The sequence below is a fragment of the Oncorhynchus clarkii genome, chromosome 15, assembly GCF_045791955.1.
Source record: "Oncorhynchus clarkii lewisi isolate Uvic-CL-2024 chromosome 15, UVic_Ocla_1.0, whole genome shotgun sequence".
NCBI classification, from domain to species: Eukaryota; Metazoa; Chordata; class Actinopteri; order Salmoniformes; family Salmonidae; genus Oncorhynchus; species Oncorhynchus clarkii.
Genome location: NC_092161.1, coordinates 24,408,771 through 24,435,277, shown reverse-complemented (window position 1 = coordinate 24,435,277; position 26,507 = coordinate 24,408,771). Strand labels below are relative to the sequence as shown.

General features: G+C 43.6%; 3 protein-coding genes across 16 annotated transcripts in view; all 3 read right to left on the bottom strand.

Annotated features, from left to right (window-relative positions):
• Positions 1–626: 626 nt before the first annotated feature.
• On the bottom strand, positions 627–5,926 carry LOC139367082 (phosphatidylinositol glycan anchor biosynthesis, class M). The gene is made up of 5 exons (XM_071105102.1): positions 5,477–5,926; positions 3,251–3,789; positions 2,755–3,013; positions 2,300–2,401; positions 627–946 (listed from the first exon to the last, which is right to left on the bottom strand). Exons 1-5 carry the CDS (start codon positions 5,657–5,659, stop codon positions 779–781), a joined length of 1,251 nt encoding a protein of 416 aa, XP_070961203.1. The 5' UTR covers positions 5,660–5,926; the 3' UTR covers positions 627–778.
• Positions 5,927–8,294: 2,368 nt separating this feature from the next.
• Positions 8,295–16,133, bottom strand: LOC139367081 (leukocyte elastase inhibitor-like). Of its 2 annotated transcripts, XM_071105099.1 has the most exons (8): positions 15,703–15,921; positions 12,991–13,189; positions 11,620–11,712; positions 10,648–10,788; positions 10,202–10,319; positions 9,832–9,974; positions 9,301–9,468; positions 8,295–9,105 (listed from the first exon to the last, which is right to left on the bottom strand). In XM_071105099.1, exons 2-8 carry the CDS (start codon positions 13,156–13,158, stop codon positions 8,701–8,703), a joined length of 1,236 nt encoding a protein of 411 aa, XP_070961200.1. In that variant the 5' UTR covers positions 13,159–13,189; positions 15,703–15,921; the 3' UTR covers positions 8,295–8,700. The 2 variants fall into 2 exon arrangements, with proteins under 2 accessions (XP_070961200.1, XP_070961201.1); XM_071105100.1 differs by lacking the exon at positions 11,620–11,712 and having other exon boundaries at positions 15,703–16,133.
• Positions 16,134–16,238: 105 nt separating this feature from the next.
• The window catches only part of LOC139367079 (zinc finger CCHC domain-containing protein 2-like), a 68,146-nt gene continuing 57,877 nt past the window's right edge, over positions 16,239–26,507 (bottom strand). For 2 of the 13 annotated variants that reach the window (XM_071105092.1, XM_071105093.1), the window contains exons 7-14: positions 25,911–25,982; positions 24,872–24,932; positions 24,408–24,552; positions 23,011–23,081; positions 22,104–22,201; positions 21,662–21,805; positions 19,979–21,553; positions 16,239–19,399 (exon numbers count right to left, since the gene is read on the bottom strand). In XM_071105092.1, coding sequence (XP_070961193.1) covers positions 19,338–19,399; positions 19,979–21,553; positions 21,662–21,805; positions 22,104–22,201; positions 23,011–23,081; positions 24,408–24,552; positions 24,872–24,932; positions 25,911–25,982 — 2,228 coding nt within the window. In that variant the 3' untranslated portion in view covers positions 16,239–19,337. Of the gene's footprint in view, positions 19,400–19,731; positions 21,554–21,661; positions 21,806–22,103; positions 22,202–23,010; positions 23,082–24,407; positions 24,553–24,871; positions 24,933–25,910; positions 25,983–26,507 lie in introns of those variants that run through there. The other 11 variants (XM_071105096.1, XM_071105094.1, XM_071105086.1 and 8 more) reach the window with 9 other exon arrangements.

The following is a 26,507-nucleotide window of genomic DNA, read 5'->3' as shown; positions in this document are numbered from 1 at the left end:
CTCGTGGATACCATTTTTATGCATCTGTGTGCAGTATGAAGGAAGTTTGCAGTAGTTTCACGAGCCAATGCAAATGACTGGAAGTCTACAGGTACAGTAGCATTGCTCGTGAAACTAACGCTAAGCCAGCAGAGACATAAATTACATATACGAGTTCATCTGACTCTGGGCAAGTAGAATTGAAATGGGATGAAATAACAGAATCTCACAGTCTCTCTTTAAACAATATGTAGAAGGCAAAGATAGAGCAGAATTATAAAGTAAGAATCTCCATGATCTTAAAGTAACAAATAACAGCAGACATCATTGTTTGTCTTCAAGTTGTGTTCATGGCTGAATTCCTTGACTATGATGGGGGCATTTGAGGATAGAGCCTCTTTTAGTGCCGTTATCAGCTAAATGCTGCCACCTTCTGATACGTTTCATTTAAAAGGCACCCTGCTTCATTTCTATGTACTATATTCACTTAGTTCACTACTGGGTAGAAAAAGCTGTTAAGCCTGTATAAATTCTGCAAAATTGTGTACGTACAGTTTCAAAATATATATATATAAATGTTTTACCAAACTGAAACATCAACGACCAATATACAATATCATCCATTGAATAGACATCCATGCCAGGTATTTTTGTTTTATATATACAAAATTCCCATACAGACAAAATAACAAATGCATTGCAATTATCAGCAACTAAGTTGTCTACTAGTGAAATGTCTTCACTTGATCCCTTACATCCAAGGAGCGTAGAATTAAGTGTTCAAGTAGTTGTCCGGATATCACTCTGCTTTCAATCTCTGCGTAGTGTCTGGTGGTTTGTAATGGGTTATAATCTGTACCATTATGAATGAGTTAATGATCAAGAACATCAGTCCAGCCAGCCAAATGAGCAGAAAGGTGTTGTATCCCTCAAACTCCAGGTAGTACGCAGGGGCCAACCATATACCCTGAGACAAAAGAAGAAAACATTTCCTAAATACATTTTCCTAAGTATATTGCCTATACAACTTCAATCACAAGTCATTTTATATGATGCAAGCTATAATCTGACACATTATGTATTTTTTTAATATTATAATGACTAACTTTGGGGGAATTTTTGAGCTACTGTTTCATTTGATAATATTGGAGCCATGTTGGTTAGTCTGGTAATACTGTATAGAGTAAGTTAGATTGGGTCTATTTTTGAAGCCCTTTATGTTCATATAATGGGACTATAACCAGGTTTCCATCCAACCTTTTTATGCAAGTAAAGTACGTCGGATAAGAAATGTCACTACAGACCGGATGGAAACAGCTAATTTTGTCGACAAAACAAAATACGCTAGAGAAAGTGGGATCTTTATTTGTGTCTGTAACATTCAGTTGTGTAAAGTACTTAAGTAAAAAAAACAATTGAAAGTACTATATAGGTAGTTTTTTTAGGGGAATCTGTACTTTACTATTTACATTTTTGACTACTTTTACTTCACTGCATTCCTTAAGAAAATATTGTATTTTTAATCCATACATTTTCCCTGACACCCAAAAGTACTCGTTACATGTTGAATGCTTACCAGTACAGGAAAATGGTCCAATTCACACACTTATCAACAGAACATCCCTGGTCATCCCTACTGCCTCTGATCTGGCGTACTCTAAACACACATGCTTCGTTTGTAAATGATGTCTGAATATTGGAGTGTGCCCCTGGCTAGCCGTAAAAATTATATATATATATTTTTTTAAATGGTGCTCTCTGGTTTGCTTAAAATAAGGAATGTAATTATTTATACTGTTACTTTGAATACTTAAGTATATTTTAGCAATTACATTTACTTTTGATACTTAAGTATATTTTAAACCAAATACTTTTAGACTTTTACTCAAGTAGAATTTTACTGGGTGACTTTTACTTTACTTGAATCATTTTCTATTAAGGTATCTTTACTTTTACTCAAGTATGACAATTGGGTACTTTTTCCACCACTGGTAAAATTTATTGTGTGAGAAATGGCAGTGGAAAGACTTTTATGTGCAAATATTGATATAATCGAAGTAAACTAGCTCTGACTGGGAAAAATGTTAGTGAACGGAATTAAGTCAGAAACCCTGTCATCTTTCTAATGTGAAATGAATGCTTTATGTGCACTACGTCAACACGCACAGCCTTTTATCTGCAACATGTCAATTTGATGGAAACATATCTGGTGGGAAAATGTACATCGTTTTTTTTATTTGGATTTTAGAATATTCACTTGAAAATCTGTCGCCAGTTGGACAGAAATCTAGATACAATCAACCAATGATGCTGCACCTACCTGTCCAGCAAACCAGAGAGCCAAGAGTTCTACTCCTTGTTTTGGTGACAGGGTCAGTCGAGGTAGGACGAGAGGAAACAGACATAGATACCACAGGAAGTACTACAAAAAAAACAACACAAAACATACTATGAGCATCATAACATTCCCACAAGCTGCATTCCATGGATTTGATGTTACAGTATGCACGCCCTTGGTTTTCAACCAATATAATGCAACAACAAAAAAACACTGCTATCATGCTAAAGCACCATCAACACCAGCATGATACAGATTGGGGGAAAGGTCACATTCAACACAACAGATAACACAGCACAAGTGTCATAACATTTAACCTAACGTATACTACCATCTATGTCATATCAGTGTCACAATACCATGTTAATGGGTTTAACGTTACTTAACACCTAGCAACACTTTCAAACATGACACAGATGGAGGAGTGTCATGTTCACCTGGGAAGTGCAGACTTTGTTGAAGGAGACAAAGATGGCGGTGTGGAGGAAGCAGCAGAAGGCTAGGTCTGTGTGGAAGGCCAGGGAGACCAGGAACAGCAGCAGGGCCTGGGGCAGGAAGGCAGCCAGACCCAGGGCCAGGCTCCAGGGGCTGTCTGCAGTCAGGTACAGCATGTAGAAGTAAGGGGAGAAGTTGTGACGGATGTCCCTCCGCGTCAGGTGGTACAGGTAGGTTTCCTGGAGGAAGTCCCAGCCGTACCTGATTAGATATGGTCAAATGGGTAGAGAACAGTTATGAGGACAATTGTATTGGTAACATGATTTACCATTAGCAAACAAGCATCAAACACATGCAAACAAGCATCAAACACATGACATAACAGATTTCACAACTGACAATGAAAAGCTTTTCATGGTCAATGACCAACCGATCTTTACTAGGAGCATCGACAACAACTCAAGTATGCATTAGCCCACTGAGCTAGCCCAAACTTACATGTTATAAAACAGGACAGTCAATCCACAGAACACCACTCCGGCCACACCGGCAAACAGAAACAGCTCCTTATTCAATAGCCTGAGGGGAAACCCAAGAGCTCTCCTCCACCACCCCACTCCCCTCTCCTCCACATTCTCCTTTCTCTGTAGGGATAGGGCAATAGGCAGGGCATAAGTCACCGGGTAAATTTTCATGTGGACGGCCAGGCCGTACAAGATGGCTGCCATGGGGAGCTGCCTCAGCTCCAGGCAGAGCAGTGTGGCCAGAACCAGGGCTGTTAGGACCGACTCGGCGTTGCCTCGGCTGGACACACCGGCCGGTAACGGGTTGAGTAGCCACAGGGAGCAGACACGGCAGGCAGCCTTGCAGCTAAGTCCCCGCTGGCGAAGAACAAGGTAGATCAGGTGGCCTGAGAGCACGTCGCATGTGATGAAGAGAAGCTTCCCGAAGACATGGCTGAGGTAGACATTAGGGGTCAGGATCCATGCTAGTAGAGGGGTGTAGCGGTAGGTGGATCTGTGGTATGGAGACTGGCCCTGCAATGACAGGAGGACAGAATGATGCAGGTTACACGACACATGTAAAAAGCACTGTTTGCTAAAGTGTAGCTTTGCAGGAACGCAAACTTATCACCAGCAGGGACTCACAGCTGGTAGGTTATCTCAAACAAAGCAAAATTCTCTCAAATAAAGCAAAATTCTCTCAAATAAAGATTTGAGCATGAGTAATGTAACATTGACAGATCCAACCAAAATGTTATCCCATTGATTCTCAAGCCAGTGGCTTTCAGCAGGCCAGGTCCCTGAAAAGATCAAGGGTAAAACTATCCAGAAGATACCGACCCTACTGTTACGCTTGTTTACACTGAACTGCATTGTGTTCGCAACGCAATCATGGTTACATTAAGACACCGTGGAGCTGGCGCGAGATATGGGTCAGAAAACATACATCAATGCAGGGATGGAATATGCAACTGTACTCCAAATTTGACCTTTATCCACACTGCTCCATCGAGAAGATTGAAATACTGCTAGTTTCCGGAAACACTGCCCTATTTCGAACTCATGCTAGCCAGCTGTAGCCACAGTAGCCATTATGGAATGGCAACGTCACGTTGAACAACAAAGGAGCTGATTGGTGTCAGAGGAAGGCCCTGAAAAGATTTGGCATGGGTCCTCAGATCCTCAAAAGGTTCTACAGTTGCACCATCGAGTGCATCCTGACTGGTTGCGTCACTGCCTGGTATGGCAACTGCTCGGCCTCCGACCGCAAGGCACTACATAGGGTTGTGTGTACGGCCCAGTACATCACCTGGGCCAAGCTTCCTGCCATCCAGGACCTCTATACCAGGCAGTGTCAGAGGAAGGCCCTAAAAATTGTCAAGGACTCCAGCCACTCTAGTCATAGACTGTTCTCTCTGCTACCGCACGGCAAGCGGTACCGGAGTGCCAAGTCTAGGTCCAAAAGGCTTCTTAACAGCTTCTACCCCCAAGCCATAAGACTCCTGAACATCTAATCAAATGGCACATTGATTCTGTACCGGTACCCCCTGTATATAGCCACTCTACTGTCATTTTACTGATGCTCTTTAATTATTTGTTGTTTGTTCTTTTTTACTTATCTATTTTTTCCTTAACACTTATTTTTCTTAAAACGGCATTGTTGGTTAAGGGCTTGTAAGTAAGCATTTCACTGTAAGGTTGTATTCGGCACATGTGACAAATACAATTTGATTGGCTGACACTGCCATTCCAAAATGGCTGCGGTGGCTACTGCTAGCTAGCATGAGGACGAAAAGGGTTGTTCTCTAAATTCAGATTCAAAATCAGAGACATCCTGGTACTTTGCAAGACAGGAAAAGTAGAAAACAGATCAAATTAAATATTCACGGTTGTTAAGAGAAGCCAAAGTGGCATGTTGAATTTATTTTCTTCCTATGAATTTTGCTCTATCGTTTGAACCGTTTTGGCTATACACTATTATGACCCCATTCCTGAAAGCTAGGACTCTCTGAAATATGGATGTCACAAAAACCAGTTTGGGACTTTGATTGCGTTCTGACCCCAGTGCAGCTCAGTGTAAACAAGCCTAACGGTAAATTCGGTATCTTCTGGCAAGGAAAAAACACATTGGAATCAACACCAGGAAGACCAACAGATTTCATGGCTGAACTGTCTGACAGGCATGTATATATTTATAATATTTAAGGAAATGGTAACTTACCTGCGTGATGAACTTCGACGCATCTGTAAACACGTGATAATCAACATCAGTGTATTTCACCACCATAGTTCTGTCCTGATAGACACCAAAACTGACCAAAACAAGTCGTACGAGAAACGACACAGTGAAAAGTACATTTTTATTCATAAGCTTGGATAGGACACGTTCCATGATAGAAGCCATAGCGTTAGTTGTCCAACCTGTTCGACAATAAGTCAGCTAGCAGCTAAGCTAGCTACTGTAATTAACGTTACACTATTGCTAGGTAGGTAATGCAAGGGATGAAGCCATGCCGTGTCATTTTCTTATCATGTAGCTAGCAAGCTGACGTTAGATACATTCACATCTTACTAGATCGCTTGCCCATTTTATCAATTGTGTAATACTTTTCACGATTTGACTAGCAATAGAAGTTGCTGCTGCTCCTGTTGTTAACTAGGAAGTGTTTTCTTCTTCGTGTGGCTTTCCCGGCAGACTAGACGCTGTGTTGCTGCCTTTCGTAGTTTGGAGTGCAGATTGCAAATTTTGGTCCCAAAAAGAAAAGGGGAATGGGAAATCCCAAATTGTACCACCATCTAATCCTGCACATATACACTATCCCCAAAAACCCAGCACCCCATCCCGCTACTTTGGCCCTAAACGATCCCACACTAGGCTGTCGGCCTGGGAGGATGGCACCACCTCTCAAAACGCCCTGTAGATCTAGAGTAAAATCTCTCACCCCAAAATATTTCTCTGCTGCTGCAACTACCAGATCTATTTTATGTGATTTCCGCTGCATCAGTGCAGTGCAGTTGATCACCATGGCTATAAACGCAATAAATCCAACCTTACTAAAACACATACTCTCTGGATCTCTCTCTTCAGGCCTACTCACTGGGGGACTCCCGGCTCACCCTTGCGCTATCCTCTAATCTATTCACTGCCTCAGCATAGAAACTTTCAGCCCCACTCGAATTTTGGCAATCTCAACCTGTCTCACAGGGCACTTCGGATCCCCAACTGCATGGGTACAGACACAGTGTTTTCTCTACCCCCAACTGTATACTCCCTCTGACTATGCCCATCTGCATATTTATCACATCACGGGATCTCCATTCTATACACTGCTGCAACATGTCCGAATCCTTGGCATCTAAAACTCCGTAGCGTTTTCGGAACATAGGCCCTCAGCATAGAAATATAGCAGTATAGCAAATATAACCTAATATGACTTTATCAGCTAGAAACTCTGTGTCAAAGCTTAACAAGACAGACGGTATTCTCATTCTCATTTATGTCTCACCAAACGGCGGGTGTCACAAACACCAGGAATATTATTTATAATTTGATTAACCTCTACACCCAATCCTACCCCACTAATCACCGATTTGAGCGGTGCCCTGTTCCGGAGAGCAAACCACGCCACAGGTTTGCCGTGTGACTCGAAGAGCCCGATTCATCTAGGCGGAGGATGCACAAAAAATCTAAACAATTCTACTTCTCGAAACTTTCACAGATGTAACCATTCTCAGTTTGTGTCAAGCTGGGTAAAGGACAATGGGTAAAGGATAATTTATGTGTCAGCCAAAAAGCAGGAATCCACTCTTTCCAAAAATCTCATTCCCACTGGAATTCTGTCTATGCTTGGCTCCATTCCGTTTTATTTGTATCCTGAACAATTCCCCAGTCCTTAACAATTACAAGCTTATCTGTATTACTGTTCTGTACTTTGTCATATATTTGTACGTTTTATGTGGACCCCAAGAAGACTAGCGGCTGCATGAGCAGTAGCTAATGGGGATCCTATAAACTAAACTAAATACCATGAAAATATGCAGTGGTACTCAGTAATGTTTGGGGCAAATACAACACATAACACTTTGTATTCAGAACAAAAAGTGAATTGCTTTGCCACATTTTTTTGCAGTATTACTTTAGTGCCTTGTTGCAAACAGGACGCATGTTTTGAAATATTTGTATTCTGTACAGGCTTCCTTTTCATTCTGTCAATTCGGTTAGTATTGTGGAGTAACTACGTCATTGATCGTTCCTGTTTTCTCCTATCACAGCCATTAAACTCAGTAATGGTTTTAAATCACCATTGGCCTCATGGTGAAATCCCTGAGTGGTTTCCTTCCTCTCCGGTAACTGAGTTATGAAGGACGCATGTATCTTTGTAATGACTGGGTGTATTGATACACCATCCAAAGTTTAATGAATAACTTTACCATGCTCAAAGGGACATTCAGTGTTAGCTTTTTAATTAATTTTTTTTATCAATAGGTGCCCTTCTTTGCGAGGCATTGGAAAACCTCCCTGGTCTTTGTGGTTAAATCTGTGTTTGAAATGCACTGCTCGACTGAGGGACCTTACAGATAATTGTATGTGTGGGATACAGAGATAACTGACATAGAGGGGCTGTTTTGAATCTACTCCCCCACTGTTGTAAAACATATTTTGGAAGATATAAAAATGCATTTCGTGTATATATTTGTTTTTGCCACATTTATTATATTACAGACATCTTCATTCCTACATTTTAAAATGTGAGCTAAACATACAAAAATGTAGTATAATTTTTTTGAAATTAGTTACTGTCCCCACTACAACAAAAATACTTAAAATAAGTAATTTTGTCCTCTAAACATTTAATTGAAATGCTTTAGAATTCCATTCATTCCTAGAGGACTGTTTCTTCTGGGGAGTGCTAATATGGCCGACCAGTGTCTCCAAAGCCTCTCATTGGTCAATACATAGCATTAGCAATCCAGGGTTTATATACATCATTGGTTAAAACACCAGTGCATGTGCACACACAGGAAATGACACACACCCACACACTTATCATATCTTTATTTCCTGTAAACTTTCATATAGTTGCTTAATTTAAAAAAAAAAAAAACACCAGTATAGTATCGGAAGACTAGGAGAGTTCATTATCAGAACACAAAATAAAAATATGTTTGAGGATAATTGCACTTCAGTGTGTTGAAGTAGGTGGAAAGTAGAGAAACATTGATCATGATAAGGCACAATGTGTTGTTCGTAACATCAGGCCAGGAAGAAATGTATTAAACCTAATTTCATCACAAATACACTTGACTCTTCAATTCTTTGGTAAGGCATTGACCTCAAATCATATAATTAAGCACACAGATGGGGTATTGATGTAGCTACTGCAGTATATACTATTAAAAGCCCTTCCTCCCTCCACATGGAATGTTCCATTTCCTATATAGCCCCTAAGGGGAGCAGTAGCGACCGTAGAACAGAATGCTCTGGGTGGGGTTGTGGCGGATGAAGAAGAGGAAGGGGTGGTCGGCGACAAATGTGGGCGTCCTCATGGCACAGCGCATCATCATGATGGCAGCCGTGGCGCCAGCTGCCTCTGTTCCCTCCTCGTTGACCTCCACGAAGGCCTTGTGAATCACCTTGGACAGCACCAGGTCGTTGTCGGGCGACATGCCCGAGAAGTCGCTTTTGCAGTGGTCGAAGGCATCCGTCATGCCCATGCTGGCCAGCAAGTCCTTCAGGTCCAGGCTCTCCTCCAGCTTGAACTTAGGCAGACCCACCTGAACCTCCACCGTGTCCATCATGTCAGGCCTGGTCCACTCCACAAGGTTCTTGTAAGTCAGCTCCTTCTCCAGCTGCATGTGTGTGTGTGTGTGTGTGTGTGTGTGTGTGTGTGGGGTGGGGGTGCAGGAGACAAAGTCAAGACATTGACATGTATTTCAGTGTGAGCTAACCCTAAAACAAGCTTTCTAATTGAAATTAACTTTATACTCCATGTGTATTGTGTTGGCCACAAAACCCATCTTGTTGAATGTAAAGGTGAGTCCTACCTTCTTCAGGCCAGTGGTGTCATCCTGCATCTCATTAGGTAGCATGATGAGCATGCTCAGTTCGTTCCCTACATAGGGCAGCTCCAGAATCTGGCAGTTGGCCTCTGGGATGAAGGTCAGGGGGAACTTGGCCTTCTGATGCATCATTTTCACTGGCTTACTCTCCTTCTGTAGTCAGTGAAAGGAAGGTAGGGAGTCACCAAATATTTTGTTAACAGTTGCCTTCTTGTGTGTAATTTGTGACTACAAGGCATTTTCACCATTGTAGCAAAGGTTACTCACCGTTACTCATGAAAGTGAAGCAAGCTAGAACATTACTCTCACAACAGACTCAGAGAAGGGATGACTGGAACCGACTACAGCAACAGTTCAGTGGAAGTCACATCTTTTCTTTAGAAGCGCTACTCTAAAGTGGTGTAACTACACATTCATTGTGCAAACGGACACATCAGAGAAAAATAAATGAAAAGCCACTCCTCAGATCTTGTCGGGAATTCGTTCTATACGTCAAGCCGGTTGGGTAAACACTACCTTGTTTAATTTGAACAGGGCATCGCTGGTGCTGCTCTCTTTGAACTTCTTCTCCCAGTTGCCCTTGAAGTAGATGGCGTTCACCAACACTAGCCTGGTCAGTTGGTCGACAACCCCCTCCGCCAATAGGTTCTTGATTTTCTCTACAAAATACAGAGGCCATAGAAATGACAGAGGTGATGGTAACATTGTAATAAGGTGTAGTTACATAACAAACAGATACATCATGGACACCTAATGGATTTAAAATCCATATGAACACAATGTAAGTGATCAATTCATTCTCAATCCAGTCCCTTTGATCTTTACACCGAATTTGAGAATATTAATACTATTGTGCACATGGAGACAGCTTGCGGCATCTAACCACCTGCGGTCTGCTTCTCCACCCAGGCGTTAATGTTCTGTCGGGCAGCCTCCGCATTGGACTTGAAGTCCACAGCCTCCAGCTCGGCATTGTAGTGCTTCTTGGTGTCGCCGAGGAACGTCTGTCACATTTACCAGAGACACAAAAATCAACAGTCAATATCCTTGCTTTATCAAACCCTAAGTACCTAAAATAGTGTATAGTCTACAATGATGTACAGTATAATTGTTTGTACAGTATAATGATAGCATTTTGCAGGATACTCTATCCATTATCTTTTTGTTGACAACTCTCTTCGTCATAAGGCTATGTTCCAACGTGTAATGAAATGCATAATGACCTTTAACCTAACACACTGTGATTCATTAGTGTCAATTCAGATTGAGCAAAAATATCTAAATCTTAGACACACACTTTCTCCACCCACTGTGTAAACAATCGGGCTTTACCTCAACAAACTGGTAAGACTGCTCGCCGTATAGGCGATTGGCCAGGCTCAGTGCGTACGGGGCTCCCTTCTTGTTCAGTTCACTCATGAGTTTGTTGAAGCCGACATGGACGCTATCTGTAGCTTTGTGGAGGTGCAGGGACTGCAGACAGGATTCAAAAAATAACATTTACAAAATGTGACATTGTGGTAGCATCTTCCTGTGGCATCCATGACATGCAAACCCCGAGCCGAAACACGACTCCTACGTTGTTCGGCTAGCAAACAAACCCGCCATTGTTTACTGTATTCATCCACCACATCACCAAATAAAGAAATGTTTTCAGGAAAAAGTGCCAACATTAAAATGCATCCAAACAGCATAACTTGTCATTTTGACATTTGGTGGTTGGACATGACCAGCACAGATTACGTTCATGTTGCTCGTAAAGCGGATAAGGAATTCTTTGTTTGGGTGTGAGTGTGACCAGACTTTCCTGTTTATATTTCCGTTTTCAGACGGCAGCTTATCAAGGGTTATGAAGAATATAGATAAAAGAAAAGAAAGAATATGCTTGTGTTCCCTCAAGTCCCAAATGTGACTACTACATTGTGTACATAGGCTATAAGAGGATTTGTGTACGTACGGGGCTTATATCCCTTCACACATGTACTGTAAATAAACCACATAGACGACAGAAAACACAGACCCCACAACAAGGCTATCCAAACCTTTTCCTGGAGAGCAACGTGCTGTAGGTTTTCGCTTCAACTAAAGATGAGCTTAATCAAGTTAGATACATGTGGGGATAGAGCGAAAACCTACTAGAGAGTAGCGCTCCAGGAACAGGGTTGAAGAGCCCTGCCCCACACCAATAGTAGTGCCTTGTTCCCACCAAATGGCTACCTCACCAACAGCCCAATGTTATCTGGAAACAAGCGCTCTTTGAACCCCCTGGGTTACCCATTCCTTATTATATACTTATATTAGCACCTTCAGAGCCAGCGGAAGCTGGGGCTTTTGTACTTGCTGGAGTAGTCCTGGGTCAGCCTTTTTAGATTTGTCTGCTTTGACAAAGCAGAGGACCTAGTGGACGTCAGTATGACAATTGGTTATCATTTTTGAACAGCATAGATGTGGGGAGTGGGTGGAATACAACCCTGTGTGTGCGTGTGGCTGGCGAGCTGTGTAGGTTCCAGAAATAATCCTTCAAAACGTAATGTAGGGCGGTAAATTAAGGCCGTTGAGTCCTTAACAGGTAAAGAAATTGAGACTACCCCCTATCGTATTTCTTCTGTGAAGATTGCTCAATTTTTTTTAATATCCTTTATTTAACTAGGCGAGCCGGATTGCTCAATAGGAAGGTATGCATTCTTGTCCCACCCTTGTGTACCCTAGACTCGCCCTTTTTATGACTTCAGCTCGACCTTGCTGCTATTTCATCACTACCTACATGTTCAGTATATTGCAGAAAGGCTTTTTCAGATTGGACAATACATTCCATGTTTATTATAATAAATCTGCTGGCTGACAGCTAAATGGAGGTTGTACAAATTAGACTTAGTCCACTCTTATGTATTATCTAAACTGTCAGGGCCTCGCCCCCTGATTATTGACTGTACGTTTGTTTATCCCATGTGTAACTCTGTGTTGTCGCACTGCTTGGCTTTATCTTGGCAGGTCACAGTTGTAAATGAGAACTTGTTATCAACTGGCCTACCTGGTTAAATAAAATAAAAATATTTTTTAAAATCCCATGACACCATAAACTCTTATCTGGCACCTACATGTCTACTAGCTGTACACAGATAATGGGAACCGAGAGACTGATAAGAGGGATTACTTTATTGCTCTCCAACAGTAGGGCTGTACTCAAATAAAGCCTCATCTGCTGACTAAAAGGAGGCCTTCTGTGAATTGTCATGGACAGGCTACCAATTTGTCAGCCACACCCTTTCCTATTCATCTCAGAAAACCCCCGTGAAAAACCTTTCCAGTGTAAGGGAGAAGCTATAGTCAATTTAGGTGGAGAACTGCACTGTTAAATAAATGACCCTGTGCATGTGACTACATATAAAAAAAATCCAATCTAGCCTTGATGCAAGTTTACATTAGACAGGGTAATGACAAAAAGTAAAGGCTACATTATCCAACCTTTGTCGATAGTGACTAGTCCATCAAACTATTTTAGGAAATATATCTGTATTCATTCCGGTACCACTGTGCTGTCCGTGCATACTAAACAGGCTAATCACCATAAGTATAGTTGCATAAGAGATTAATGTGTGAGAGTAAGATGATTATGTTTGAGTGTATCTGTTTTTGGATGGACGGGATCCCCGAAAATGGTTTACACTGACTCACCTCTGACATCTGGGTAGCAGTGTTCCCTCTGGCTCCCAGGGACACCATGGCCAGGGCAGAGGAGATGCTGAGAGGGGAGTAGAAGACATTGCCTGTTTTGTTGACCTCTGTGATCTTCTTGAATAGCTCCAGAGAGAAATTGGTGTTGGCCACAGACACTGATGCCATTGTAACAGGTGGGAAAGGCAGGCTGGCAGTGCTTTGGAAGAAAGGTTAAGAAGTTAGTGTCTGTGGGCACTGGGTTTTAAACTTCATTGTAACAGAGCAGTCATATACAGTAGCCTATATACAATGACATGCAATTATCGCGAGAGCTATCTTGGGCTGATGCGAAAGACAAAGTAGGCTGAAGAACATAGTTTTAATGTAGTCTAGCTAGCAGTCTGATTAATCAGGCTGTGTAATACACAATTAATTGGTATATACATCCTGAAACTAATGCCTGCAAAATGTTGTAAATGTACCTTACAAGCCAGAATGTTGAATAAAGTTACATTTAAATGTACTCTTAACAATTACTTGTGTATTACAGCCTGATTTAAATCTTGAATGAGTATGTACATCAGTTGTGTGCAGTTGTTTTGTTTGCCCGCAATTGCTAATAACCCATCCGCAACCGCCCGACTACACACAGTGTACAAAACAATAGGAACACTTTCCTAATATTGACTTGCACGCCCCTTTTTTCCCTCAGAACAGCCTCAATTAATTGGGGCATGGACAACAAGGTGTCAAGAGTTCCACAGGGATGCTATCCCATGTGGACTCCAATGCTTCCACAGTGTCAAGTTGGCTGGATGCCCTTTGGGCGGTGGACCATTCTTGATACACATAGGAAACTGTTGAACATGGAAAAACCCAGCAGCGTTGCAGTTCTTGACACACTCAAACCGGTGTGCCTGGCACCTACTACCATACCCCGTTGAGAGGCACTTAAATCTTTTGTCTTGCCCATTCACCCTCTGAATGGCACATGTCTCAATTGAGTCCATGTCTCAATTGTATCAAGGCATACAAATCCTTCTTCAACCTGCCCCCCCTTCATCTACACTGATTTAAAGTGGATTGAACAGGTGACATCAATAAGAGATCATAGCTTTCACCTGAATTTACCTGGTTAGTGTTATGGAAAGATCAGTTGTTCCTAATGTTTTGTACAGACAGTATTTGATAAAGTGAAAATCTGTGCCCACAACCGACCCTATTTATAGAAAATGCGCTGTCGGCTAGTCAGACGCCAGAACGATTTCTTGACAGGGGATGCAGTTTTTTTTTGTCTGAGTTAGATATGTTTCTGCTTATAATTTTCAGCCTTTTGGTAGGCTATTTATTAGTCAACTTGTCTATTATTATTATATACTTGCAGCTTATTTTGGTCATTAGATTAATAGCCTATTTGTTGCCCTAGAAAACGAAACCTTTGCTCACCAGAATATTATAAATCGGCATAGGCAAAGTTCTCTAATCTGCTTCTTTTACAGGGCAAAGACATTTAAGGATTGGGGAGAAAATGACATCGCTAATGTTCTCTGGGTGTCACTGAGTAGACTGAAACCCCATGTCATTGATCCACAATCCAGAGGTAAGGCTGTACAGTGAAATAAGTATGACCCCAATGGAATTCTGAAGTATAATACATCCAGTGTAATTTCACTTAGCATGATCTATTCAATTATGGCATAATTCTACTCTTTGTATTCATTTGCATCACTGTCAATGACATACTTTTATTTTGAAGGCTAACCGCAAAGCCCACTATTCTATTGTGGCTAATCCTTATTGTGGCTAACTTCACATAGATGGGTCCGACCATCATTAATCAAATAATAATTGTTTTATACATGAGGGTTATTTTAGATGATGAAACCTAGCTATAGTTGGCTAACTATAGCTACTGAAACAGATTGTCGTTTTGCTATGTTTTTTTGGGAAGAACATTGTTTGCATCCATGAGCTAGCTAGCTTTTTTAATGACCAGCACTGTAAGTGCGCGAGACAACTTTACCAGCATCACAGCATACGGAGCGATGAATCGTTGGGGACATATGAAATACGAGTGATTGTGTAATAACTACGTAATTTAATGACACGTTAAATTATGTGACATATTCAGGTCCTGATTGGTCAACAAGCGTATTTGACACGCAAAGACCCATCCGTGTTCCATAAAATTTGGCCTCTGCCTGCCTCTGGAGGCTCGTCAAGCGTCACACCCTCATACCGAGTCCATGACCACATTTTCGGATCAAGCATAAATTTGCTCTTACGCACTTATGCCAGTAGATATAAATTGCACAATAATTATACATTTATGGATTTTATAAGGTAGGCTAATGTTTTGTCTTTATTCAACCCGGCCGCGGAGTGAATATAAGCTCAGGGACTGTGGGTAGAGTCAACATAACAGTACATCATTGTGGAGGGCTGGTTTAAAGGAGTTTGAGTTGCCACTAGCCAGGCAAGATTAATCAGCTATCTAGTTAGCCAGCTACATTGATTAGAATGATCAATGTCCTGTCCTCTTTGATGTTACATTTATGGTGATAGCCAATCAAACTATAGTTCTTATGCTAAATAAGGATCACCAATTATAAAAAAAGAGTATAGTAATCGCTACCAACCTGAAAATTTGTTTATCAGAATGGCAACAGGGTTAACAATAAATTAGTCAGTGCCTTTAGATTGAGAAAATATTGTATCGCAGCTACTCACCAATGAATGGTTATTTGTCAATGTCAGGTAGTTCTCTTTCCCTCTACAGCCAGGTGACAACAGTGGGTGGTTTGCTACAGACAAGTTTCAGCTAACCATCTGAAATATGTAATATACAAGACAGACACGCCCTGTGTGTGTGTGTGGGGGGGAATAGTCACTAGTTACCACAGCCACAGTAATTAACCCAACCTATTTCTACCATTACTCTTCTTAAAAACGGATTTTAAACCTGACCCTAACCTCAACGATAACCACACTTGATACCCTTATGCCAGACCTTAAATGAATACCAAAAAGCACAATTTTGTTTTCACGAATTTTTACAATATAGCTAATTCTGACTTTATGGCTGTGGTAAATAGTGTAAACCCCCTGGTGGGCTGTAAAAGTGCTCTTCCGCATTCCGCACTCTTCCGCATCAGCTGACTACTACGGCAATGCAAGTGGATAAAACTGTCCTGAAGTTCAAAGTACAAACAAAGTACATAAAAGCAGTGTAGGACCTAATTACAACAGACAAATAAACAAGAATGTTGGGGCATTTTGTATTTATTGCTGTTATTTCCAGGAAAACATATCAACAATTTGCATAAAATCCAAATTCGTTCTAGAAATATATTTGACCTTTCCAGTACACTAAAATGTAGATATCAAAGAATACAGTAAACATACACCTTAAGGTAACAGTGAGTGTACCCTCTACAGTACAGCATTTTTAACCATATATGTTCAACATGTACAACTGGCAGGTTCATATATACAATTGTCCTCCGAGCTCACATGGTTCTTCAAATCATCCAGCCGATTAATGTAAAGTGGTCCACACATTTTCTTTCCTGTGTTCATGTCCAAGTTTGCTTCAATATTTTAAGTAATTGTAAGAAATTTCTGCTTACATCAAATCAAGCAGAAGAGATTTAGAGTACTTCACCAGTTGGTGGAAAGCTTTCACAAAATGTTTGGAGACAAACTGTACTAAGTGTGACTATTCATAAAAATTGACATAACTTCTCATATAAACAAACAAGTGTGTACTGTAATATCCCTATATGTAATTTTAATGTGTAGACCACAAAGCTTAAACAGACACGAAAGAGCTCTAAATGATTGACAATTATCTCAAGGGATATGCTGTCTGAGAAGGCCAGGGATTGACATTGAGGCATGAAACGCACTTGCCCATTGGGCAAGTCAGGAGTATTTTTTTGGTTGCCCAAACATTATGATCACTTGCCCGAAAATGTAAATTATATATTTACAGGCAGTAAGTAAGTGCCACATATTGCCTGCCTTTCACCTACACATAGGAATCAGAAAGATTGATTGAATTCTTTCTATTTTGGAATAAGTATTATATTTTGTACATCAGTTACGAAATACATTGTTTAATAAGTGAAAGACAGACAATGGGGAGGAAATGAAAAGATCAGCTTTTGGCTACTGGAATTCTTTGCTGTTTGGTTGTTTTCTCACACACACACACACACACAAACAAACAAACAAAAATAACCAGCCCCATGAGGCAACCTCAGCAGGCTCAAGTAGCTTGAATGATCAGTTCACTTTCCCCAGGCAATATGGCAACCCTTAATGTCAATCCCTGGAAGGCTACCAATCCTGATATCCAATAAACTCCAGTCAGACACTTCCTTTAGTGTTCACACTTTTCATTTTCATACTCCACATGAAAACAGCAATTTATAGTGTGTATGTGCATCGATTTGAGTACATTTACCAATGTACAAACAAGATGCCTTACAGTTAGATCTCACTGCTGCATTGAAGGAAGAATAAACATATTGACTGTCTAGGTAGGCTACATGACATCTGCCTGTGCCACCAGTCTTGTAGAAATGGCTAAAGAAAAAAAGTTATTTTCAGAGTTATCAATGATAGTATTATCCCTCCTAACCACTGATGCTTCACATGGCACCACCCTGTGGCTCGACTCTGCAGTGCAACATTTCCAAGAGAATACTGGATGGAGGGACAGCAGTGTAGCAAGGTATAGAGCTTCACTGCTGCAATAACATCTGTCTCTAGGTTTGATTTAGGACTGTTTCAGTGCACTTGAGAGACTTCAGAATTCCTGGTAGCTATAGTGCATGTTACCAAAAATAAAAACACAGCAGCATTTAACTTCTACATGACAGACATGATGATTAAGAACGTCTTAATATGCGTTTCACATTATATCAAGAGGCAAATGCTTTAAGAATTTCCCCCCGATACGGCCAGATTCCTTAACATTAAGAAATTAAACATGTACATTCAAAAACACTGCAGCGAAAAAGAGAAAAATAATCTTTTTTTTTTTTTTTTTACATTTACCTTTTTGTTGGTTTGCATTCATCTTTTGTAGCTGTACAGTTAAACAATAAAAATCCTAGTCGAATAACAATGAGGTATAAATATACCGTTATAAAAGACAAAGTATATGAAACTCTAATCGAGATCACGCAGGATCCCCATGTATTCTGAGAACAAAATAATTTTACGAAGCTCCCATACACATTGTGTCTTTAAAAAAAAATGTTTTCTAATAATATAAGAAATAAGTTAGTAAACATGAGCTGCTGTCTTGTGCCAGTCTTCAGTGCAAAATACCAAAAGCCACTGGGGGATTGGTGAAGGGGGGGTGGGGGGGTATGCGTCTCTGGAAACGAGACAGCTTCACCCTCAGCTGTGATGGGGATGTTGGTGATGTCTCAGGCACAAGTACTTAGGACCCTCTTCGCACACGCTCGTTAAAAAGGTCAAACTAAAAATGAGAATAGCTAAATTTTCAATCAAATTGTCGACATATATTCAAGCGAATATTCAAAAAATCTGCATAAAGAAAATCTGCACATTTTCCCACATCAGTGCATGATGACGCAGTACACTTTTTCACTTAAGTTTTCATGTACCAAATATAAATCTAAAGTTCAATGTGTTTCCATCGTGTTTTCAACTCTACTGATAGTTTTGTCACAAACTGTTGCGTTAAATAGAAAATGTGACTACTCCGGTCTTGGCACGTGTGCTCTAGCCAACAGCTCGCAGATACAGTGCGGGTAGGCTAGTCTACATGAAGAGATTATTATGGATAAGAGCGAGAATCTTTTTATTTGTTAAACGGCAGTCAGACATCGATATTCTTGTCACCAGAATCTGACCCTTGACATTTATTGGAAAGGAGCATCAAGATCACCGTGCACTTTCACCACCCTGTGAAGTTCAATATAAATGATTTCATCAGTAGCCTAATAAAATGCATTGTTTCCCCGAGTCATAGTGGGAGGACCACACCATATGGTGACTCCTGGGCGTGACTCCAAGTTTACTTCAATATGATGGTTATTATATCAATATTTGCACATAAAAGCGTTACCATCGCATTTTACCGACACAAAAAGATCCCACCTTGTCTAGCGTATTTTGTTTTGTCAACATTTGAAAAGTTTACCGACACATTTTCTGTTTCCATCAGGCCTGTCATTAACTTTTTATCCGACATGTACTTTACTCGCCTAAAAAAGTTGGATGTAAACCTGGTTAATGACAGGGAAACATCGAGTGATGCTCTCTTGAAATGGAGGGGTCTCTTTGACCGCTCGTGACAAACAAGATGGCGGAACGAGAAGACTTCTTCAGTCGGCGTTGTCTAGTGCTTCGGAAGAATGGGAGGCGGCGTACTTCAGCCGAAAGCCACCTGAAAAACAGAGAGGTGGGCGTCAGTCGAACAAATAAGAAACGGGAAACGATGAAAATAAACTCAGAGAAAGTAAGCAAAAAGACAAGGTTCCACTGAGATGTCTACAAATTCCCAACCTGCACCTAATCGTATCCTCTGCGTGACATGTGTCATGTCATTTGGTCTGTGTTTTTCATTTTTAACTGTTCTGCTGTGTTTTGTCTTTGCCCTGCTAACAGAGAGTTTGGGAGAAATGTCCACAGGTCTCCTGAGATGAGAGCCCTTTACAGCAGCTCCTGGCTCTAAATAAGTCCTGAAAATGGAAATGAAGGTGGCTAATAGTCTGTTTTTGGGGGATAGGGGGTGAGGAAGGTTACTGCAAAGGTGTGCCTTCCCAAGCTTGATCAAGGGTGCCCTCTGTGTGGGTGGGTGTAGGGTACTGGTGTGTAAGAGAGAGATCGAGAGGGGTGGGATCAGTCCTGAGGGCTGACCTCTACTTGGGGGGGAAGTGCTGCAGGGGGGGCGGAGGGGGCCGTCCGAAGAGGCCAGCGGCCGCCCCTCCCCGCTCCACCCTGCCCCTGGCGGTGGCGTTATTACCTTGCTGTGTCGAGTCAATGGAGGGCTGTATGCAGTCCTGTGCGTAGTGGCCACTGACCCCACAGTTGTAGCACGAGACGTTGGCGTTCTTCTTGTTGACGCCGACTGCTAACCCCAGTGCACCTCCGCCTCCCGCCCCGGGCACCATGCCCACACTGGAGGGGTACATGTGCGGGTAGAAGCGGTTGTAGGGTGCCATCTGCTGGAGGCTGTAGCCTTGCTGTGTGCCCAGTAGGTGGTCAGAGTGGGAGTGGGGGTGCGTGTGCAGCAGGGTCTGGCTGGCGTAGGGGGCCGGGGCGGATGGAAAGAAGGGTAGCTGGGCCTGGCCGTTGCTCTGGAGGGGAGGCTGACTGAGGTAGCTGCTGTTGCACAGGGAAGTCAGCTGGAAGATGGGTGGCACACCGAACACCTGCCGCGGCGGCATCTGGTGGGGGAAGAAGAATGAAGGCGCTGTGTGGCTGTTGTTGCTGGTGCCGCAGCCTCCCCGGCAACCGCACGCCCCGCAGCACATGGGCTGTTGCTGGGGAGCCTGCTGCTGCTGCTGCTGCTGCTGCTGCTGCTGTTGTTGCTGCTGTTGTTGTTGTTGTGGTGGTTGCACTTGTTGCTGGGCGACGAGGTTACTGGCACAGCTGGTGCTGTTGATGTAGGAGGTGGAGTCGCTCTGTGCCGTGCTGTGGGTGAGGGCAGGGCTGGGGCTGGGCACAGGACCGGGGTTGTGGGTGGGCACGGATGGGGGCACCACCGCTTGAACCTGTCCAGCTGTGGGCACTACCCCTATTCCGGCTACCCCTGCCCCCAGCGTTGCCATGATGGGGATGGGGGGCATGATGTATGGAGAAGGCAAGCCTGAGGGAAGAGCCATGCCCGGGTGCTTGGCGTGAGGGATGCTAGGCTCCCCTAGGGGTACAGAGGGGGTTAGGGGGGTGGGTACAGAGGGTGTTAGGGTGTTGGCGGCAGGGTCGGGGTAGGCTGGCTGCAGGGGTGAGGCGTAGGGTGGGCCGGGGGCGATGACGCTGATGGCTCCAACCGGGGGGTGGTGGGCAGAGGAGGCCGTGACACCCTCGGAAGTGACAGTTGCCTTATGAGGGGCCGTTTTGAAGCGCTGGATCAGGGGCTGCAGGGCAGGGCTGCCAGGGGGGTGTAAGCCCAGGGTGGGGGAGCCAAACCCTGGAAGCAGCACGGGCACTGCAGCAAGGGCATCCCTCTTTTCTGTGTCCCCTGGCACAGGAACTGGCACTGGGGTGGGCATGGGCTCTCGGAGGACCAAGGGCACCTGCATGATCAGTCCTCCCACAACCTTGTTGTCTACCAGGGCCGCTGCCACCTGAGGAGGAGGCAGGACTGGCAGAGAGGCATCGGCGGGCAGTGCTCCGTTGGGCAGTATGTAGGGCAGGGGTTGCATAAAGGTGATGGGGGGAAAGTTGGGGATGGTCTCGGGGCAGAGGGGCTCCCCAGCAGGTTTGGCAGAGGCCAGGGGGTGGATGGTGGGCAAGCCCCCCCCTGCAACCTCGTGGCAGGGGAAGAAGGTGTCCGCTCTACCCTGGCTGCTGGAGTTGTCTGAGTGACTATCTGTATCTGCGTGAGAGAGAGAGAGAGAGAGGAGAACAAGTCTTAGTGCTCCTATCCAAAAACCTACACAAGCACAAACTCTAATATTGGTGTGTGTGTGTGAGCGCGTGTCACCTTTGTCCTTCTCGTCCTCGCTGTCCAGGCTCTCTGGTCCATCGTGCTGGGGGCTGGAGGGGGAGCTGTAGCTCTCAGACGAAGTGTCTCCGTACACGTCCTGACTGGAGTCTCCGACTAGATGACCGTCTGGACACACACAACCTGAACATTAATGACACTAGATTTAATTCAATATCCTTTGATTTAGATCAAATAAAACATTTCAAGGCATAAGTGTGCTAAGGCATTCAAATAAGCAGCTCAAAAGACTAAAAAGCTATGCCCAATAAACTTGTACAACACTGCTTTCTGTTGGTAAAATTAAGTTACTACAAGCCTCCATTTCACCCAGAAAACAAAAACACAATATTTTTTCTCCAAATAGCATTTGATAACATTTCAGAGTCGACTGGGACAGGAAGAAGACTGCAGGGGCAAATTAATTTCCATCGATTCCCACCTTTCCCTGACGATTGTCGCGTTCGCTGAGAAGCCAGAGGCACTATGCTCCCGTTCGTCAAGTAGGCCGCTCTTCCTTCCCCTTTCTTCCCCTTTTCCCTGGAGGAGAGAGAGACAGGCGAGCGGTTAGTCACAAAAGATAAAGGAGGGAGGATAAGAGAAATTGAGGCCTGTGGCTTGTCACATTAGTTGGTAGCAGGAGGAGACAGCTCTGTTTCTAGAATGCTAGCTAGCGCAATGCTAAACCCTATAGCCCAAATAGAAATGTTTCTAATAAGTAGATAGGGAGGAAAACTCCTTTATTTGAAGTCTCTACTAGTTCTCAAAAGTGCCTGTAGCAGTTGTCTGCCTGGGCGCTTGACAACCACCCTTATGCAGAACCAGAACTGTGACAAAAAAAAGGGAAAACAGCTTACATATTAAACCATCTCTGGCTCGGCTGTTAGCATGCTAGCTAGCAAAATACTATGCCTTCTCTGTCAGGCCCCATGGTGGGGGTTCCTGAACTCAGTCACACTGTTTTAGCGTTCGTTTCCCGAGCCTGTCGTACCTGTCATGGCCATGTTTGTCTGAGTGCTCAGTGCGTGCTCGGCACTTATCACAACGTAGCAACTGTATGGTCAGCCGGCTCAGTGTTGAGGCAGTATGTCTGAATAGGGAAGTCTCTTAAATGTCAGTCAATGTCAGTCAATGTTAGACCCTTTTAGACCCTTTTATGGTGACTGACTGTCTTGCGATGGATGATAGATTATGAGCAGATTCAACCGTAAGTCAGGTTTGAATATTGATACAGGATGCATCCCAAATGGCACCCTTTTCCCTATATAGAGCACTACTTTTGACCAGAGCCCTATGGGACCTGGGCATAAATAATGCAAATAATGCAATATATAGGGAATAATGATCACCTGTCTGGTCCCAGTGCTCGTGGCTTGCTCTTGGTGGCAGGGTGGCTGCTCCTCTTCTCACTGTCCTGATTCTGCAGACAGAGGAAAAATATATATTCAGACAATGGAACATTCAATGATACAAGCCTGTATACTCAGTTAGCTCTCAAGGAGGTGGGTTGGTATATCATGTTATATTCCTGATACAACCACAGGAGAAAATACATCTACAGACTGTGTCTTTAAAACCTATAGCTCCAACAATACCATGTGCCAGAGCAGGAATGCCATAGTGCTGCTGCCTGTTACACAACCCCTGTCACATGATGAGGGCCACATGAATGAGGCGGTGTTGGACACCGACCCAGAGCTATAGTGGGAGGGGTCAAAGGGCACAGCGCTTCACCCTGGCTAACGCTGATAGCAATCCTATTGCTGCTGAGCTAGACATGTTATTACTGCTGCTGAGGGGTGTGACCTCGCACACACACACACACCCTTGTATAACTAACCTTGTGGGGACACACAATTCAGTCCCATACTAAATCCCATTTTCCCTAAACCATAAACCTAACCCTAGCTGCTAACCCTAAAACTAACTCTAGCTCCCAACCCTAAATCCCCTAGAAATAGCATTTGACCTTGTGGGGACTAACAAAATGTCCCCAGTTGGTCAAATATTTGTTTGCTTACTATTCTTGTGGGGACTTCTGGTCCCCAAAAGTATAGTTAAACATGTCCACACACACACCACATGACCGATCGCCATGATTCAAGAAGCAAAATGAATGTGAAATATTTTTTAATTTTGTTATTTAACTAGGCAAGTCAGTTAAGAACAAATTCTTATTTACAATGACAGCCTACCCCGGCTAAACCTGAAAGACGCTGGGCCAATTGTGCACCGCCCTATGGGAATCCCAATCATGGCCGGATGTGATACAGCCTGGATTCGAACCAGGGACTGTAGTGACTCTTGCACTGAGATGCAGTGCCTTAGACCGCTGTGCCACTCGGGAGCCCATTGGATAAAAGCAGAGACACAGAGCTACAAAATGGTATATCATACACTGCATTTGAGGAACAATGATGCTCATTACAGGCTAAAGTGGAGCAATGTGTCAGCCATCTTGAAATGTAACATGTCTGCCTGGTCTAAATGAACTACTTTGTCTGTGTAATCCAGGGTTGTCAGTCAATGTTCCCGAGGAGCCATTTTCAAAGTCAACAACAAAAACAACCAATCAGAATGTACTGCATGTTCAAACATTGTAAACAATGATACAAAACTATCTAAATAACAATGCCTCAATCGCTTAGCGTTAACTGTAAATTCATTGTTTTTTGGTCAAAAGTAGTGCACTATAAAGGGAATAGGGTGCCGTTTGGGATGTAGCCTTGTTTTCCATCTGTCTCACCTGCTCTGGGCCCAGCCCCCCAGAGGTGTCTTGGTTGGGTTTGAACGTACAGCTCTTCCTCCTCCAGTCTGGCAGGCCGTTGTGCTCCGAGCCGTGGGGCCCCCTCCGACTGCTCTCCTCCTGGGAACTTTTGGCATTGGGAATGCTGGGAAAAGGAGAGGCAGAATGAGAATCATTTTCATGTCTTCAGAAACAAAACTATTGGCACTTGTTTAGATCTGCACTGGGGTGGTAGGGGCTACTCATTTGAAGGAGGAGTCACTCCTAACCACAGATCTAGGATCAGGTTACGCTACCCTCATTCATTAGGTGGGGAGATGGACATCTGACTAGTGACTGGTAAAACACTTCAGGAGAGCAGTCACGTGTGTTTGCAAGGTGGAGGTCTTGGGTTTGAGCCTCGTTGTGAGGAAAGCAGTACTTGTTAAGGAAGCTGTCTGTTACATTAAGACAAGAGTGCTTACTTAAGGCTGGGGCTCTTGCTGCCATGTTTCTTCCGGTGCCCCTGAACGTACGGCTCCAAATCTGAAGGGTAGAGACATTTATTTATTCATCTTTAGTTGACAAGAACAATACGATTTTAAATCAACTTTTCAGTTCACATCAAAACTAATTTCCATCTTTATTTATCAGTCAGTAGCAACAGGTTTTTCTGTGCTGTCCTCAGTGAGGAACGTTGTAATGCTTTATGACATAAGTTATTATACTAATAGGACATTAATTGGTTTAGCTAAGCCTGCAGTGAGTGTATGCACTGTGGCCTGTGATTAGCCTGTGAGCCCAGTGCATGGACAACGGGCAAAATATAGCCTCGAAATGCAAGGGATGGGAGAGAGGGTAAGAGAGGGTGAGAGAAAGAGAGGGAGAGCGACAGAGAGATGAGCCAGAGGGTGAGAAAGAGAGACAGAGATAGATAGTCAGAGAGAGAAAGAAAGAGAGCCCAGGCTTTCCGAACACCCGACCAAAATAAACAGAAGTTAGCAACATAGCGCTACTTGTTTGTCCTGGAGTACAGGACTTCCTCTCCTGCACTGCCGAGCCAGAGAAAGAATCCTGTGCATTCCTCCCCTCCCCTCGCTCAGTTGAAACTAAATTAATTGACACCTAAAACAGAGATGTGACGCAGTATAAGTGCCTTATATTTCTGGTTCACACATGGTTAGCTGGCGAGCTACGTGACATAACACAGGCTTTTCACTGGAGTTTAGGCAAACCCTTGCGAGGAATAGTCTAGGCTAAAGGTATCTGCAACAACCCTTCTTCAAATCAACAACTCTCACTTCTCTTCCCACCAGTTAAGGTGTTGGCTAACTGTCAAAACTTCTTAGTCTCCCAGAATACACTTCTTCTAGATTCCGCCTCTGAACTGGGGAGTAAACAGGGTTGGGATGAGGGAAGTGGGCTTCAGGTTGACCTGGGTTAAGGGGTTAACCATGTTGGAAGGAGTAGGGTGTGGGGTGAACAGGGTTTGGGGGTGAAGCAGGTTGGGTATGGGGTACTCACACACACCTTCCTCCTGGCTGGATGCCTCTGAGCAGTCCTCTTTGTATGGCTTCCCTAGGGCCACAGGGTTAACTGGAAAGAGAGGCACACACACACACACAGTCTAATTCCACTTATAACAACAATGTTATGACTTGGGCTCCCGAGTGGCGCAGCGGTCTAAAGCTTGAGGCGTCACTACAGGCCCGTGTTCGATCACAGGCTGTGTCGCAGCCGGCCGCAACCGGGAGACCCATGAGGCGGCCGGGTTATGGAAGGGTTTGGCAGGCCGGGATGTCCTTTGCGCTCTAGTTGTAATGGGCTGGGCGGCGCACGCCGACTTCGGTCGCCAGTTGAACGGTGTTTCCTCCGACACAGTGCGGCTGGCTTCCGGGTTAAGCGAGCAGTGTGTCAAGAAGCAGTGCGACTTGGCGGGGTCATGTTTCGGAGGATGCATGGCTCTCGACCTTTGCCTCTCCCGAATCCGTACGGGAGTTGCAGTGATGGGACGAGACTAACTACCAATTGGATATCACAAAATTGGGGGGAAAAATGCCATGACTTGCCCAGTCGAAAACTGCTATTAGTTTAATGTGAACTAGTACAATGACACATCAA